General features: G+C 42.0%; 1 protein-coding gene across 12 annotated transcripts in view; it reads left to right on the top strand.

Moving 5' to 3' along the window:
• Nucleotides 1-683: 683 nt before the first annotated feature.
• Nucleotides 684-15584, top strand: part of CDK8 (cyclin dependent kinase 8) — a 90545-nt gene continuing 75644 nt past the window's right edge. For 3 of the 12 annotated variants that reach the window (XM_074815961.1, XM_074815967.1, XM_074815959.1), the window contains exons 1-3: nt 924-1007; nt 8831-8970; nt 10390-10477. Coding sequence is in view for 4 of the 12 variants with exons in the window: in XM_074815965.1 (XP_074672066.1) it covers nt 880-1007 (128 nt within the window). In the remaining 8 variants the exon portion in view is untranslated. Of the gene's footprint in view, nt 1008-8830; nt 8971-10389; nt 10478-15584 lie in introns of all 12 variants that reach the window. The other 9 variants (XM_074815968.1, XM_074815962.1, XM_074815960.1 and 6 more) reach the window with 6 other exon arrangements.

Below are 15584 nucleotides of genomic sequence, written 5' to 3'. Positions count from 1 at the left end.
AATCACAGAATTGTCTTAAATACAACAATGTTAACAGGTGGTCTGGCAGGTTGAGCTGGCGAAGACCAGCTGTGTCTGCCCTCGCCAGTCTGGAGTAAGCTGGAGATCCTGACGTTCACCATAACCGACCCGTGATGCCGACAGCCACAGCTTGTGGTGGCTGCTGACTGCCGGCAGTGCCCCAGCTCCAGCTGCCCAGCCCGGAGCGCTGATCCTGCTCCGGGAAACAACCACCCGTGCGGCCTCTGCCCGTGCCGCTACCCCAGGCCGGGCCCTGTCGCCGCAGCCCCGCCCGGGGACTGCAGCTCCCGGCAGGGACCGCGCCACCTCGCCGCCTGAAGACTACACCTCCCAGCGTGCCTCGCGCGGGCAAGACTACAACTCCCGGCATGCATCGCGGCGCGTTGCGCCCCCCCCGCCCGGACTCCATCTCCCAGCGTGCTTGCGGGCCCGCAAGGCATGTCGGGACGGGCGGGGGCGGGGCTCCGGCGGAGGTCGCAGCCCGCCGCCTTCCACGTGGTGCGCTGCCCGCCGCGCCCGGGGCCGGGGAGGTGTCCGCAGTTTGCGACGTTTCTTTGCGGCAGTGCGGCCAGGCGCGGTTGCCGTATTCCGCCCGGGAGACCGGCTGTTGTGCCGCTAGCTGGCGGGGTGGGGAGGGAGCAGCCGGAGGACGGGGCTCGGGAGGGAAGGGAGCAGTCCCGCCGCCGCCCGCCCGCCCCTGGATGGTCCGCGGGGCGGCTCGGGGGCCTCCTCCTCCTCCTCCTGCTGCTGCTGCTGCTGCTGCCGCCCGGTCGCGGCGGGGCGGGGCGCGGCGGGGTGCGCGGCTGTTGGGGGCGGCTCGGCGCGGCGCGGCTCGGGGCGGCGCGGCGGGCGCTGAAGATGGACTATGACTTCAAGGTGAAGCTGACCGGGGAGCGCGAGCGGGTGGAGGACCTCTTCGAGTACGAGGGCTGCAAGGTGGGCAGGGGCACCTACGGGCACGTCTACAAAGCCAAGCGGAAGGACGGGTGAGTGAGGAGCGGGGCTCCCCCGGACCCCGCCGCGGGCTCTCTGCGCCCCCTGGCCCCTCCCGGCCCGCCGCCCGCGCTGCCTGCTCCGGCCGCCCTGCCCTGCGCCCACCGCCTCCTGCCCCACGGGCCCTTGCGTCCCCCTCGGCCCCCCACGTTAATGCCGCCCATTCTCCGGCCCTGCCCTATCTTCTTTCTCTCTCGGTGTCGTGGCTTCTGCTGCCGCCCGGTTAAACCCCGCCTTTTGCCGTCCGGACTGTGCTTGGGTCGCCGTAGGGCACTCGGAGCGTTCCCATCCCCTCAGCGAAATGCTGGAGTCTTGTTTCGGTACGGGTAGGTTTTGGAGAAAAAAATATGTAGTGGAGGAAAACGCTTAAGTGAACAGGTTTTCATTTTGAATACGTGAGTAGCCACTTGCAACGTTCAACCCGACCATCAGCTTCGTAGAACAGGGTTTGATTATTTTTTTTTTTCTAATAATGCTTTTTTGTCTGATTTATTACTTGTAGTCACCATTTTGGTTATTCTTGCTGGCTGCTTCAGGAACCAAAGTCTGCTGGTCCTTTCGGGGCTTTAGAATGCCTTAAAAGAGCTTTACATGTGACCAGTTCTTGGTACAGACCTGAGTAAATTAATTTCTTTGCATAAATATTTTAAAGAAGGATCTAGCAAACTGTCATTTACGTTTCCTTCGTCCATGACATGGCATCACTTGCTGAACAGCAGAACAATAGGAAGTAGGGAGCAGAAGGAGGAGAGGCATGGGCTGTTCTTGTAACAGGTCCTAAATTTTAAATTATATTCATTCTTTCTCTTGCAGTCTCCTCATAGTGGTGCTCTGTATGTTGTTGTTCAAATAACATGCATTTTAAAAGTCTGGGTGTTATTTTCACATTTGATAAATAAAAAACTTTTAAAGCAGGCTGTGGTCAGTTATGGCTGAAACATGATCTGTTTCTGTTTACATAAGCTTTAATTCTAGAAATGCTTTAGCCATTACCTACAGAACGGTGTAATGGGACTGGTCACACCTTGTCTGTGTTTTAAACATGCTGGTATTAATTGCGGCACAGTTACTTCAGCATGAATTTTGTCTGGTGGTATGAGTCAGCTAACTACTTCTCAGATTTTACATTTGGATTCTTCAAAGTGTTCATAGGAGGAATTCTTATCTTGCCTGAATTCTTTTTTTTCTGTGAGGGGAAGAGGAATATACTGTCATCAGTGTGATAAGCTATTGCCTCAAGTCTCCTTACATGCAGGTAGTAACTTTGCTGGTACAGCCAGCCCTCGTTTCAGTGCTGATACACACCTGCAATATGAAAAATAGATTGAGGTACTGAAAAATATGACTACATTTCTAATATTCGTGTCAGGCTCTGCGCAGCTGTTCAGCATGTTGGACTGCAGCAGCGTGTAGGGAATTCAGCATGTGACACTGGTGGAGCATATATTCAAACACATTTTTGGTGAAATCATCAGGCTGCTTGATTGTGTTCGGGAAAGTGTACTGATGGTAGTGTATTTTGAGTAATTTCAGAAAAATGGAATCGTGTGGTTTAAAAATAGGTAGTTACTCAAAGGTGACTTTAGAGTAGAATTTTCTCACAGTTCTTGAGCGTGTATGATTTTAAATCCTCTCTCCTCTTGGTGAGGGCAGAAATCAAGATATGGTATTTGATAAAAGTTTGAAAAAAAGGGTGAGCAATGTATATTGTCTCCTTTTTTTTTTTTTATTGTTCATTTAGTGCCTCCGTTCCCTTCCCTTTCCCTAATACTTCTGATTTTCCTTCCAGATTTCTGCAAACTTTATCTTTTAAATATGCTGTGTAATTGCCCTTGGACAATCACTGAAATATGTAAAATGAAACATCTATAGATGTTCTGGTGGCTTACAGTACACTTGTACATATGTGATATTAAATTAGATGGACGGAATTAGACTTAAAGGTTCCATTTACCCCTTTATCCAAAGGAATCAATTAAATTGCAAAAGCAAATGTGTAGTAACATTTTGTTTTCCTGAAGCTATAGTAATCTATGACTGGATGTTATATTTTGCGGTGGGGACTGTATGAAACAGAATTTAATGTTTGTACATTGTAATATGCAAATATTTTAAAAAAATTCTTACATTGTTTCAGTGTTCCCCAAATGGTACATACTGATGGATGAACCTGCTTCTTGAGTTGTTTGTAGTATACAGCTCAAACTTTCTTTACATATGAAGTTGTTTGCTATCTTTTAGTTAATTTTCTTATTTTTTCCCTTGACCTTATAAGTTTAAAGCAAACTTTGTTACATGATTCTAATTTTTCTTTTAAATGGCACAAATCTTTGTCTATTAATGTACCTCATGATTTTTAGAGTACTTTGGAGAATGGGCTGCAGGACTGTAAATGGTTTGTTAAAAATATTGGAGCAGGTTTTTCTTAAATAACATCTTCTATATATGAATGTCTAATGAATAGAAGAAGCACTGAAAAGAACTAAACTTTAATAATTCAGTTTGTGCAAATGTATGTTCAAAGCCCTTGCTAATAAAAATCCACTTTAAGAGTAGTAGGAGCTAGTGTCCACAGTACAACTGCGGTCTTCACCTCTTTTTTTTGGATTGCTTTTACAGCTGCCTCTGAGGTGCAGTACGGCAATTCAAAACTAGATAGCAGTTGTGTCTCCTAATTGTAGGAAGTTAATTGTATTGAACTACACAGGAACGTTTTGGAGGACAGTCTTATAGGAATCTTGATGGAGTGAGAATCCTTCTAGTGAGTGAAAGAGATGTTCTGTAGTATGTGCTTTAGTGACCTGCTGAGGGTGTAAGCTGGGTTTCATGCTGTGCTTCAACAAAAAAGCCAGTCCAGCACTGTGGTGCCCTTTGCCGTAAGGTGAGGCTTGGCATCTCGAGTGGGCCATCTTAGAGGATCACCAGGTATGGCTCCACGGAGGTTTTCTTACATATTTGCTGCCAAACTTGACCCAGTTGATGATCAAGTTAGCTGAATAACAATGTCAAGCGCTGCAGCTGAACTCTACCTGGTACATTGCCTGCAGCAAAATTGCATTCTGTTCTCAAGTTTTTATTTTAATCCCTCTTATTTTTAAGTCTGTGATGTCAGTGGTTGAATCTTACTGGCTTTTTATTGAATGGTGCTTTTTCATCAGTGCAGTACCAGCAGTGGGCTCTAAAACCTGCTTAGAACAAACTCTGTGTGAATTGATGGGGTTTATTTTTATAGCAGAAAGGTGTACAAGAAGGCAGCTTAATGGCAGACACTGGGAAGGGAATGCAGGCATGGCATGTTGAATGTCAGTCTTCAGATAAAGAAATTGTTACTCGTGTCTAGTGGTGGTAGGATAGTTTACTTTTTTTGTCCAGAAAATCTCAGTTATTTCCTGCATAAAAGCTGCTTTGCGTGCCGTTTGGGTGCTCCCTCCAGAACATCACTCAACCCAGATATTAAACCCACCTATTTGACTTATGCTGGACTTGGAAAATATGCCAGCAGGTTTTAGTGTGTTGGACTAAGGTACAGATTTGATTTAAAAAAAAAATATATATATTTTTTTAATTGACTGGATCAGGCTTTTTCAAAGCTGATTAGGAACTGAGTGCCGGGTCTGGGCAGAGGGAGGTGGCAGGACAGCGGGGGCTACTTGTGCCAGCCTGGCTGCCCGTTTCATGTAGCACACTAGGTACATGCTCCCCTGGAGCTGGCAGCATGTGCTGGTTGTGTGCGGATGCCAGACTGGTACCCAGTGTTAATGGGATTGATCTTGTACTGCTTTTTTTTTTGTTTGCTCTCCTCTGCCTTCTGTTTTTGTGATACAGCTATAGTCGGAAGTCTGAGAGAAGCCTATTCTGTGGAGCAAGGCTGTCTGTTTCAGTGGCAATTTGGAGTGTTTCCAGATATTAATTTTTCCTGTTTATCGGATGTGGTTTGGATGGGAATAAGAAACTGTTGAATGTCACTCTTAGGCAGTATCTAACTTTTTAATTACGACAGCAAAAAATGATATAATTTAAGATCTCGAGCTATAGTAACATCCCCTGGTGCTTTATTGGAAGCTATTCTTAATCTCTCAGAAAGCAGCTTACGTGGTGAGCCTCTGCCGGTGGGGAACCACCAGTAAGCAAGCTAGTGCTCTCCTAGTCACTCTCAGGAACTGCAAGAGGTGATGTAGGTCCCAAACACAAGTGCAGTTGGAGGTTATTTTTTGTTTTTATTTCAGCTATCATAGTTCTGTGTTGGAAGTATTGCTGTAGGTGGGGGGACAGATTGTTTCGTTTGGACATACTGACACATTTTGAAACACAATTGAAACAAAATAATAATGCTTGCATGCTTTAAACAATCTATATCCACTTTTTTTCCTTGAGGGTCTGTATGAGTTGCATAGGAAACAATGGTGGAAAACTAGTGGATGTCCACTAAACTACTGGCTTGCTTGATCTCTAATACAGTATGTCATAGTTTCTATTTACCGGTTAAATGGATATTGCAAGAATGATGATGAATCTCTCAAAAACTTCTGTATAAAGAGAAACTGAAGAGATTGAGTATTTCCCTTTGGGGGGATAAAAAAAAAAAGAGAAGGCAGAATATGTTTAAGTTAAATAAAATAATGGTTTGGGTAATGTATAAGATGCTGGTGCTATTCTTGTTTCAGAGTATTTGAAGAGGGAGACATGGAATTTTTTGGGTGAACAATAAGGAACTGTTTTAATACAGTGTAGATAAACTGCATAACCTGTTGTCAAAGGAAGAAGATAAGTCAAGAGCTTAGTGTCTGTTTTGTAATGTTATCAAAAATAGTCACTTCTGACTAACTTGTAACAAGTTGGATGCTCTTCAGCTCTAGAAGTTAGGCTACTCTGTTAGAGATCAGGCCAAGCTCTGCAGTGCATGCAGAAGAGCCTACCTTTGTCTACTTTAGAAATTTTGACTTTTTTTTTTTCAAAACACTTGACCCTTCATAAGGATGTTACGAGGTTAGCTCCAGTTTGTTTGTATTTATGAGTATGCATTGACTGAGTTACGTCACATCATAGATAATGTATTTTGTCAATGTTTATATCAAACTGATTTAGTGAGAGGTACATTGAGTTTGGGAGTGCCACAACTAGAAGTGGTGAGTCCAGTGAGAAATATTACTTGGCAAGAAGTGAAACAACATGTCTGGAAGTTCTATATCAAGCCTTTGCAGGAATTGTATCATGAACTTCATGCTGTTAGTTTTCACTACAAACTTGCAAACAACTCTTGTTATCTCGCAGTTTAATTGACATGAGGGTTTGGTGGTTTTTTTTTTTTTGGCTGAATGTTCATGTGTGTTGATTTTAACTGTTTTGAACTGAAGCAGTTGGTGCAGATTACAGGCAGGCGGTGAGAGCCGTGGAGTCGGCATGCAAGCCTTTGGCTTCTCACTCCTGTCAACAATAGTGTGGAATTTCTAAATGCCGCAGACTTTATGTATGTAATATGTGGTATTATCTTCTTAAAATACATGCCCTGAGTCTCTTTTGGATCCATTACCATAGTAGTTAGAAAGTTCCTAATTAAACTGTATCTACATAATGAGGTATGCATGCTGTATTGGATGAAGTCTTGTTCTCTTTAATTTTTCTGGTAAACCACTCATATAAGTGTCTTCCCATCTGCTTCCTTCCCTTCTCACCTGGTTAGGTGGCTCCAAGCTTTATAGGTTTTTAAGGGCATGCGATTGAGTGAGTCCTCCTGTGGCCCTTGGACTTCATTTGGTGTGATCTTTCGTTATCTTGTCACAGATGTGTTGATAGCCTGCAGCAAAGATGAGTTAGTGTTTCATTCTTACTTGAAGCCTTTGACAAGTGCAGAGAGGAGGTTGTGAGAATAGTGTTGCAAAACACCAGTGTTTTTTCTATCTGCTTTTATTATGGATTTATAAATTAGAATAATATATGTAAATAATGGGGGCATGTACTGCTGTGCTTGATTTCTTGTGAGGGAGTAGGGGATAGTGTGTGAGGGCACTGATTGTAGAGAAAGTGGATGTCATCGGAGGATGCTGCTTTTGGCCAAATGACAGTGAGGTAGTCTGTTCACTCTAGCTCTTGGGTATTCTTTGGTTCTTCTGTTTTAAAGTCTTTTCAAAGCTTTTTTTAAAAAAAAAAAACAAACCAACAACAACAAAACAACAGAAATGTCCTTTATTACCACTGAAATCTGAAGAGCTGTAATTTGCAGGCTGTTGTAGCAGAAACTGAAAAATCTCTTGTTTCTTAAGAACAGACTTTTAGTTATGCTGAAATTTGGAAACTACAGTGGCAATATAAGGAAGGTACAGTGGCTTGAATTTGTGTATGGCAAGGTTGTACTCCAACAGTATGCAACAGCAGCCGACGTGGTGATATGCACTTTACAAGACCTACAAGTTACAGCTCAGATGTGTCCATTTTGGCATTAAAATGTGATTGTTGTGCCAGTGAGTATCAAAATGATTATAAAAATGTGGCTCTTGATTGAATTTCTTGACTTAGAAGTCATTCATTGCTGTGCCTAAAATAGTGATAGAAGTAGATCATTCTGAATAGCTAGTTAATACCAAGATGCTGCCATCTTCCACCAAAGTAATTTTCCACAGACAAGCAGTGGGACAATGAGAAGCAGGACATCAGTTGCAAATGTCTGGGTTGTGATTATACGGGATGGAGACTGGGTTGCTGTAGTTAAATGAACTGAACATGTGAGGCAGCGCACAGGCTGCTGGCGTGGACTGTGTGTTCCCACCCCTGCTGTGGTTAACATTGTTAGGTGCAGCTCCAGTTCCAGAAGGGTATAGTCTCCTTTCATCATCTTTTATTTGGATTTAAACATAAAATTAGTTTAGTGAGGACTGGAAACCAGAATCATGAGTATAGGTCTGAACCACAGACAACCAGTATCTTCTTTTTTAGCAGAAATGCTGGGCTCCAGCCCCAAAAGGAGACATCTCGTGCATTTCATAGGATTTTCTTTGTTCTGTCCTGACAAAATGAGTGCTATCTTCAGTCTTTACCATTTGCCTGGTGTGTTGCTATTTTTGTCTTAGAATAAAATGTTTGCCATTTCTCTATTTTTGCTGTACAGCCTGTCTTGCAAGCTTGGCTCTGGTTCTTAATTTCAGAGGATAATCCTTTCATTTCAAAGTGTGATGTTAATCTGAATTTTCCTAAAAGAGTCTGTAATAAGAGTAATAGGTGGACTTCTCTAGCTTCCTTCCATGACTGCCCTAGAAGCAGCAGAAGTGTGATAGTTACTTGTTGCAGTGGTGCTCATTTACAGGATGCTGACTGGGGATGGAGGGAGGGAGGATCATAAATAACTGAATGGTCTGGTAGTGTCTTCTGTTTGAAGAGTGTTAAAAATGATTAAAATTTTTAAAACAGTGGCACAGGTTACAGACAGACAATTGAAGTTTCCCAAATAGTACTTTTTCTTCTAGACTACTACATACATAAGAAAACTCCCTATTTGCAGTGTCAAGCCTAATGCTATCCTAGTTTTTGCACACATTAAGCTAATATGTAACTGAATATGAAGAGAATAAAATGGCAATGGTTGGTAAACACGAATGACTGCAGAATGTCGAGACTGAAAGCAAATCATAGGGGAGAGTTGGTACTTGTGTGTGTTTGATTTAATTGTCTCCTCTTGTATGTGCTAAACATAGGCTCTTCATGCATGTACTTTGCAGTAAGCAAGAGGTTTTTTGATAGGCTGCTGCGATATGCTAGAACTGTTGTGTTGCATTTTTCAGTCACCTTGGAGACTGATTCCTGTGGGGGTTTGTATCCTGTTTAGGTCCCCAAACTTCTGAAAAATTCGGAGGAAACTTCAGGGCAGAAGACACTGCTCCGCTTCCTTGCTCACCCATGTGAAGGTTGCATACAGTCATCAACAGTGTCCAAGAGTGGAACTTGGGGGTGATAAGTGCACTAGAAGTAAGTGGTGGGAATGAAAGAAAAACATGAGCTATCTCTAAATACCAAGATGTCTAGTGGCATGCCAGAAACAATGTACTGTGCTCTCTGCTTCTGGGATGGCAGTGCAGAATATGTGCAGCTGTTGGGTGCACTAAAAAAAGTGGTGAATGCTATGGGCTGTGCATTGTTGAGGAGGAGGAGATGAACCTGGAGCTAACTGTTCTTCAGGGAAAGGTGAGAACAGAGGTGGAGGTGGCTGAGAGGCTCTGCAGGGTTCGGGAGCTGAGATCTTAGGCATAGTATCTGCATGGGAAAGCACCTGTCTGTACAGCTAGACTAGGTCTGGACTATGGCAGTAGATTCTTCCTTGTGTTAACAAAGAGTTTGGAGACAGGGACAAAAATGACAGAGTTAGAAACTTTTCTGGGGCTGAAATCAGTGATCAGTAGAGTGCCGTTGGGTTTCTGTCTCAGGAATTGAGTAGGGAAGGAGAGGTGAGTCAGGAAACTGGGTCCTGGAAGTCTCCTGGACTAGGAGGAGATTTTGCAGCTCTTGTTTCCAACCTTGAGTTTTGATAATCCTAATAGAAGTTATGGTAAAACCTTAAACCTGGCCTGGAAGGGAGCCCCTTACATCTGAGGGCAGGAATCAAATAGTAGCATTAAAGGATGAATCTAATTTTGTCATTTTGTGCATTTGAAGAAAAGTACTTGGAGAACAAAAGTTCAGGTAGATAAGCAAGGAAGTGGTAAGTACACACAGCGCAGGTAATTTGCAATACAGTAGCAGTTCTTTAGTGAGCAAATTGAAAGCAGATTTTGAAAAAGTGTTTCTTCATATCTGATAGTGGGGATTTTTTTAACCAAAAAAAAAAAAAAAAAAAGGATGATGGTGGTGTCTCCTTTGCTTTTAAGGGTGAATGTGATGAGGCTCTAATACCTTCCGTGCTTCTGCAGGACCTTTGGTGGCCTCTGCAGATTCTAAAAGAATAACCTGTAGTGGATGAATATCCAGATGCATTCCTTAACCTTTTTGCTGGTTCTCAACAATATTGTTTGTGGTCTGTGCATGTGATAACTGTTCTGTGGAAAATACAGCTTTCAAATATTTCTGCAGAAACATCAGAAATGTCTTGACCATAAGGGAAAAAATATATATATTAATTTTGTAGCTGCACATACTGATAACCTCTGTATTTCTGGATCTGTTAAAACCCAAAGAATTCTGTGGCTATACAGAGTCCTTGTATAAAGACATCTACAGTGCTAGCTGCTTTTGAGGTACTGCAGAATTGAAGATGGACTTGTAGCCTTGCTGTCTTAAAGTCACACAGGCTGCACCAGTTTTGGTTGCAACTTTTTGTGGCTTGCACAATAGTTGTGTGAGTAATGGTGTTTATGAAACCTGATATTTATTTTTTCTTTCCTCCTCCCCAAGGCTCTGCTTTATTGTGGAATTATACACTGTCTAAATGCAAATTCAGATTGGGAGTATACTTGCAGCTAGGACTGTCTCCTAGGATGAGGTAAATAATGTGTTGTGCAAAGTAATAACTTGCATGTCTTCTGCCAGTCTGCTGCCATGAACAATGTTAGATTTGATCAGCTCAAATGATTTGAGTTAAAAATGTGCTTTCTGGGCATTTGTTGGGGGAAGAGGAACTGCCAGATCTTAAACTTTGGAAATATGACAAAAGGGTCCATGCTAAAGGGATGTCAAATCTCATTCAAAATTCTCATTTTGAAACTGATTAAGACTATGAAGATTATGTTTAATCAATCATAGAATCATTTAGGTTGGAAAAGACCCTTGGGATCATCGAGAATATATAGTTGTCTCTTTTATGTTTAAAGTATAAAACAAACTGCTGGCTTACTTTGTTAATAATATTATAAAATACTCAGAACTGTGGATTCTGAGTTTATGTAGATGATAGTAATCAGTTCACCCATCTCTCTTAATTTAAGTCTTGGAAATGCTCTTGAAGGTTCAATACAGACAATTTATCTAACTTTGTTCAAGTAAGGTAATGAAGCTGAAGCGGGAGCATCAAGATACTTAGCTTTGCTGCTAATAAAAGGCTTTCTTTCTGGTATCTTTCCACTGTAAAGCAGTCTTGAGTTTAGAGTAGAGAAGCCCATCTTGTGTGAATGGATGGCAGCATAGTTTCAGTTTCAGGCTTCATTCTGCCAGTGCTTTAACTCTTATGCTCCTCTCCCCCCTCACTGCCCCCCATCTTTTCTTTGCGAGCTTGGCAAGTAATGCTGTGAGTTACTGCTACGTGCAGGCTGATAACCATTCAGGAGGGTTTTGTGTTCTGGCTGGCTAGCCTGCTGTTCTCTCTTGTCTCCTCTGAGGCTCAACAAATGGTTTCTGAGACCTTGTCAAGCCCCCATAATAGCACTTTTGGGATTACAGCATAGCTTTATTCATAGCTACAATTTTTTGTTAGGTACAAGGCCACTTGTGAACTAGTTGCTAACTTTTGTGTGTTGTAGGCTCCCCATTTGAGAAATAGCTATTTGAATAAACATATTGAATTTTGTACAGAAGCATATGAAGTCTTTAGTAGCTTATATAGGAAAGGGACTGGATAGACAATTTAATATTCTTCTTTTTTATGGAGAATTCTACTGATGTTACCCTATTGCATGTGTTTTGTATATCCTAGTGAAAGACTGACTTAATCATATGAAGATCGGGGTGCCAGAGTCCTTGTAAAATTACATGCAATACTTGAGCAAAAAGATACTGCTGTTCAGGCAACAGTTTCTGTTCGACTGCATCTGAACTACCCAGAGTGTGAAGGGGTAATATGATAAAACATGTTTTACAGTCAGTTTAGGATTGCACAAAAAGAACTATAAGCCAGGATTAAAGCCACAGATATTTTCTTTAAAGGACAAAATGTTCGAGAGAATATAGTGACTTTTCTCAACTACAGATGATAGCCTAAACATCCAAAATTAAAATTGGTCTTGAAAAAATGCACGTGTTTTGTGAACAGGGAAGAATGCAACTAAAGGTCACTGAAACAATCTGCCTGTTTTTCTGGGAAAGCTCTGTGCTGTGTGCTTGTAACACCTTGCGTACAAGATGTTGACATTTGAATAAAGGACACTTGAGAGTTCCACTAAAAAAGAAGACTAAATTCATTATTGTTTGCGTGAATAATACATGCGGCTGAGAACTTGGAATACAAAAGGATCTGAATTGCAGTAAACCCCTGATTCCACCTTGTGTTTCTGGTCAAGATGTGTTTTCTGGGACAGGCATAGCCTTACCCTGTGAGGGAAAGCCTTAGCTGCAGGTGTACTTTCAATTACTGTTCGCATTCAGACACTGGATAATCCCACAACGAAGCCTTGGGAAGTCAGGTTTCATCAACTCCATTGTTCTCACAGAACTACTGTGCAAGGTATGGAGCATAACAAAAGCAACTGGAGCAAGCTCTACCTGAGTGGACTTCAAGACAGCAAGGCAGCAAATTTGTTTTCAAGTGTAATTTGAATCTTATCTAATTTTTTGTACTTGAACTGCTTAGCGTTCAAACTCTCTCTTTTCTTTTTGGGTGAATGTCAATCCTGTTTAAGCAGGGTTGAACAAAACAACCCCTCACAAGTAAATGTGCTAACAGTGCCATTCACTGTTCTGTTAGTTCAGTGTTATAAAAGCTCAACTGGAAGCTTATATGACTCTGCCAGATGAGCGTCAGATACCAAAAGACTCAAAAAGAAGAGTAGCTATTGCAGCACTGAAAGCTCTGTGGGTAGAATTCCAGGCACATGTAAGGGGGAAAAATAGCATTAGGACTGCATTTCCATCTGCCTGACTAGTTTGCCTATGCTGTGTGAGATCAGAAGGACTACAAAGCAGAAAATACAGCAATGAATGGCTCGTTAGCCTCATTTCATTTAGGTGGATGCTGTGTCAGGGGCGGGTGCCAAGACAAAACTTTGGGGCAGTGAGTAGCTACTTACTGAAACAGCTAGTCAGGGCACCCACAATGGGAGAATTGACTCAGGACATGGCCTACAGCAGGATGAAAGAGCAGATTCAAACTTACTACTGAGGGCTGTCTGTGACAAACATGGTCTGTTCTCTGTTCCTGGAGGGATGCTGAATCTATAAAAGGTTAAGAAATCTGCTTGAAGTACCACTTAACTTCAGTTAAAAAAGACAAAAAAAGGGGGTAGTGATGGGAGGAGATGGCTTCTTAAAGCTAAAGAGAGCCAAGAAGGTAAAATGTTGCAAGCTGCTTGGAAACCGTTTTTGAAGCTTCACTGGGCTCTCAGTGGGTATGTATCACTCATCAAGACACTGTAAGACCATCAATTAAAAAAAATCTGACATGGCGAAATAGTAGAATAAAGGAAGCCCTTGGGAGTGAGGATATATTCTTTGAAAAACTAAGTCTTCTATGAATGATGAATAGAGAAATAGAAGGTAAGTGATGGTAGGCTAAGTGTAAAACTGTAGTGTGAGAGCCTCCCCAGCAACCTCCCCCCATATAGGCCCTCAAACGCACACACACAAGCTCTTTCCACCTTGAGAAGCTACTTGGGAAGGGCATGAAATTAATCTTCCTTTTCCTCCCTCTTTTCCGATATGAGTAGCACAATGCTATCTACAGAACCAGGGCACCACGGACCTATAAAAGGAGTGTTTAGAGAAGATGAAATGACAGCAAGAGAGAAAAGCGCTTTTTTTTTTTTCTGTGCATTATGAAAGAACTTAAAGAATTGGAGGCAAAGGACTGCATTGGGAGATCTGTCTCAAATTGCCATGTTTGGGGAAGGGGCTATTTGAACAAACTGAAGTGAAGAGCAGTCTGTTGTTAAGGTGAGATGTGTTTGCACATCTGAAGGAGTTCAAGAACGAAATAAGCAAATTATTAAACAGAGAGTATAATCCAGTGCTTTAAATTGTGCCAGTCATGGAAGACTGGAAAGAGGCAGTGGTGAGATCAGTTTTTAAAAGGACTTTTTGGAAGAGTGGAAACTAGTAAGGTGACCCAAGAGCAGAGACAGTAGACACATGAAAGGTGCTGAGGTGAAGAGACAACAGCCTTACAAAATACATTCAGCACCTCCGAAGTCTATTAAAATCCTTTGACAGAGTTAACATACAGGTTAAGGCAACACAGTTGATGTAATCTATCCAGATTTCCAAAAGGCGTTCTGTAAAGTCCCCTACCAAAGTCTTAAGCTGAATTTAGAGATGGTCCTTCTCTGGATAGAGAAGCTAGCTAGAGATGTGAATTAATGCTGAGAGGTCATTAGTGGTATCTCTTGGGAATCTGTGCTGCTCAAAAGTTTTGTTTGGAAATCAGCAGTCATAAATAGTTGGGAAACAGCTTTGCTGATGAGTGAGTGTTACTTGGGATAGTGAAGGCGAGGACTGATTGTGAAGGCTTGGCCCTCAATAACACAAAGTCCTTCTCCAGTAACATATCATGCTCACTGATGTGAAGTGTTGTGTTTGGGGAAATGGTCCTTTCTTTACTCATACAACATTAGCAGCTGAATTTATTATTATTTAAGAAAAAGATCTTTGGAGTTTATAATGACAGTTTTGTAAAAGTGCCAGCTCAGTGCAAGTAATTGTTAAAAAGCAGAGAGAATCACAAGACTTACTAGCAATGGAGTGGAGCTCAAAGCACAGAGTCATTGTTGCTGTAAATCCGATTTTCAGTATTGTAGGCACTTCTAATCCCTTCATCCCAGGCAGGGTATAATAGACCTAAGGAGGGCTAACAAGGATACTCAGAAATGTGGAGCAGTGTCTGTATGAAAACTTCAGTCGTTCCCATAGACAAGGACTCTTCTGTCTGTGAGAGTGAGGGACAGGGAGAGTGTCTGAAATCCTGAGTGTCATTGAGAAGATAGGAAACAGTTTTTCAATGATGGGCTAAATTTATGAAAGATAAATCTATTAAGGGCTATTAAATAAGAAAATATCACCCATGAACCTGTAGCTTCTGCAGTAGTATGTTTGTGACTGTTAGGCAAATTTGTGACTTAAAAAGCTTATTATCATAAAAGGTTTTTTTAAAGCGGCCAGTATATTGTTTCTTCGATGTAAACCAAATAATTTCAGATTTGACTACTGAAGCAAAATTTACCAAAACCAGAGGTTACCCAATGAATTTATGGTCCTCTGAAGTTTAGACCAGTGCTTTAGCCCTGTTTGTTGTTTGCTTTTCAGAACAGATGCTTTGAAATGCTGTGCTGTCTTTATGCAACTTCTAGTTTCTGATAAGAGCAATCTGAGAGAAGGAAAGTGCAAATGAAATACATTGATCTTTTGCTTTATAGAGGATTTACATAAGTACCTCTTGTATTGCTTTATATAAAAATACTGGTAAGACTGCCATGTCCTTTAATAAAGCAGCATGGAGCTTTGAGTCTGGAGTGGGATATTGCCACCATCAACTAGTCTCCTCATAGGAACAGTCTTCATAATTGTGTGGGTTTTAGGCTGTCTGTCAAATTACAGTTTTGTGGGAGAAAGGAGGAGAAGATACTTAAGCAAATCCTGGGGATTCTTGCTTCTGTGGAACTTCTGTGCTGGAGTTATTTGCAGGGCTAGGTGGGGGGGTTGGCTTGTTTTTTTGTTTTGTTTTGTTTTTA

This window comes from Strix aluco, chromosome 2 (assembly GCF_031877795.1).
Source record: "Strix aluco isolate bStrAlu1 chromosome 2, bStrAlu1.hap1, whole genome shotgun sequence".
In the NCBI taxonomy this organism is placed as follows: domain Eukaryota; kingdom Metazoa; phylum Chordata; class Aves; order Strigiformes; family Strigidae; genus Strix; species Strix aluco.
Note: the sequence above shows the minus strand (reverse complement) of the source record. Positions and strands in the feature narration are given on the sequence as shown.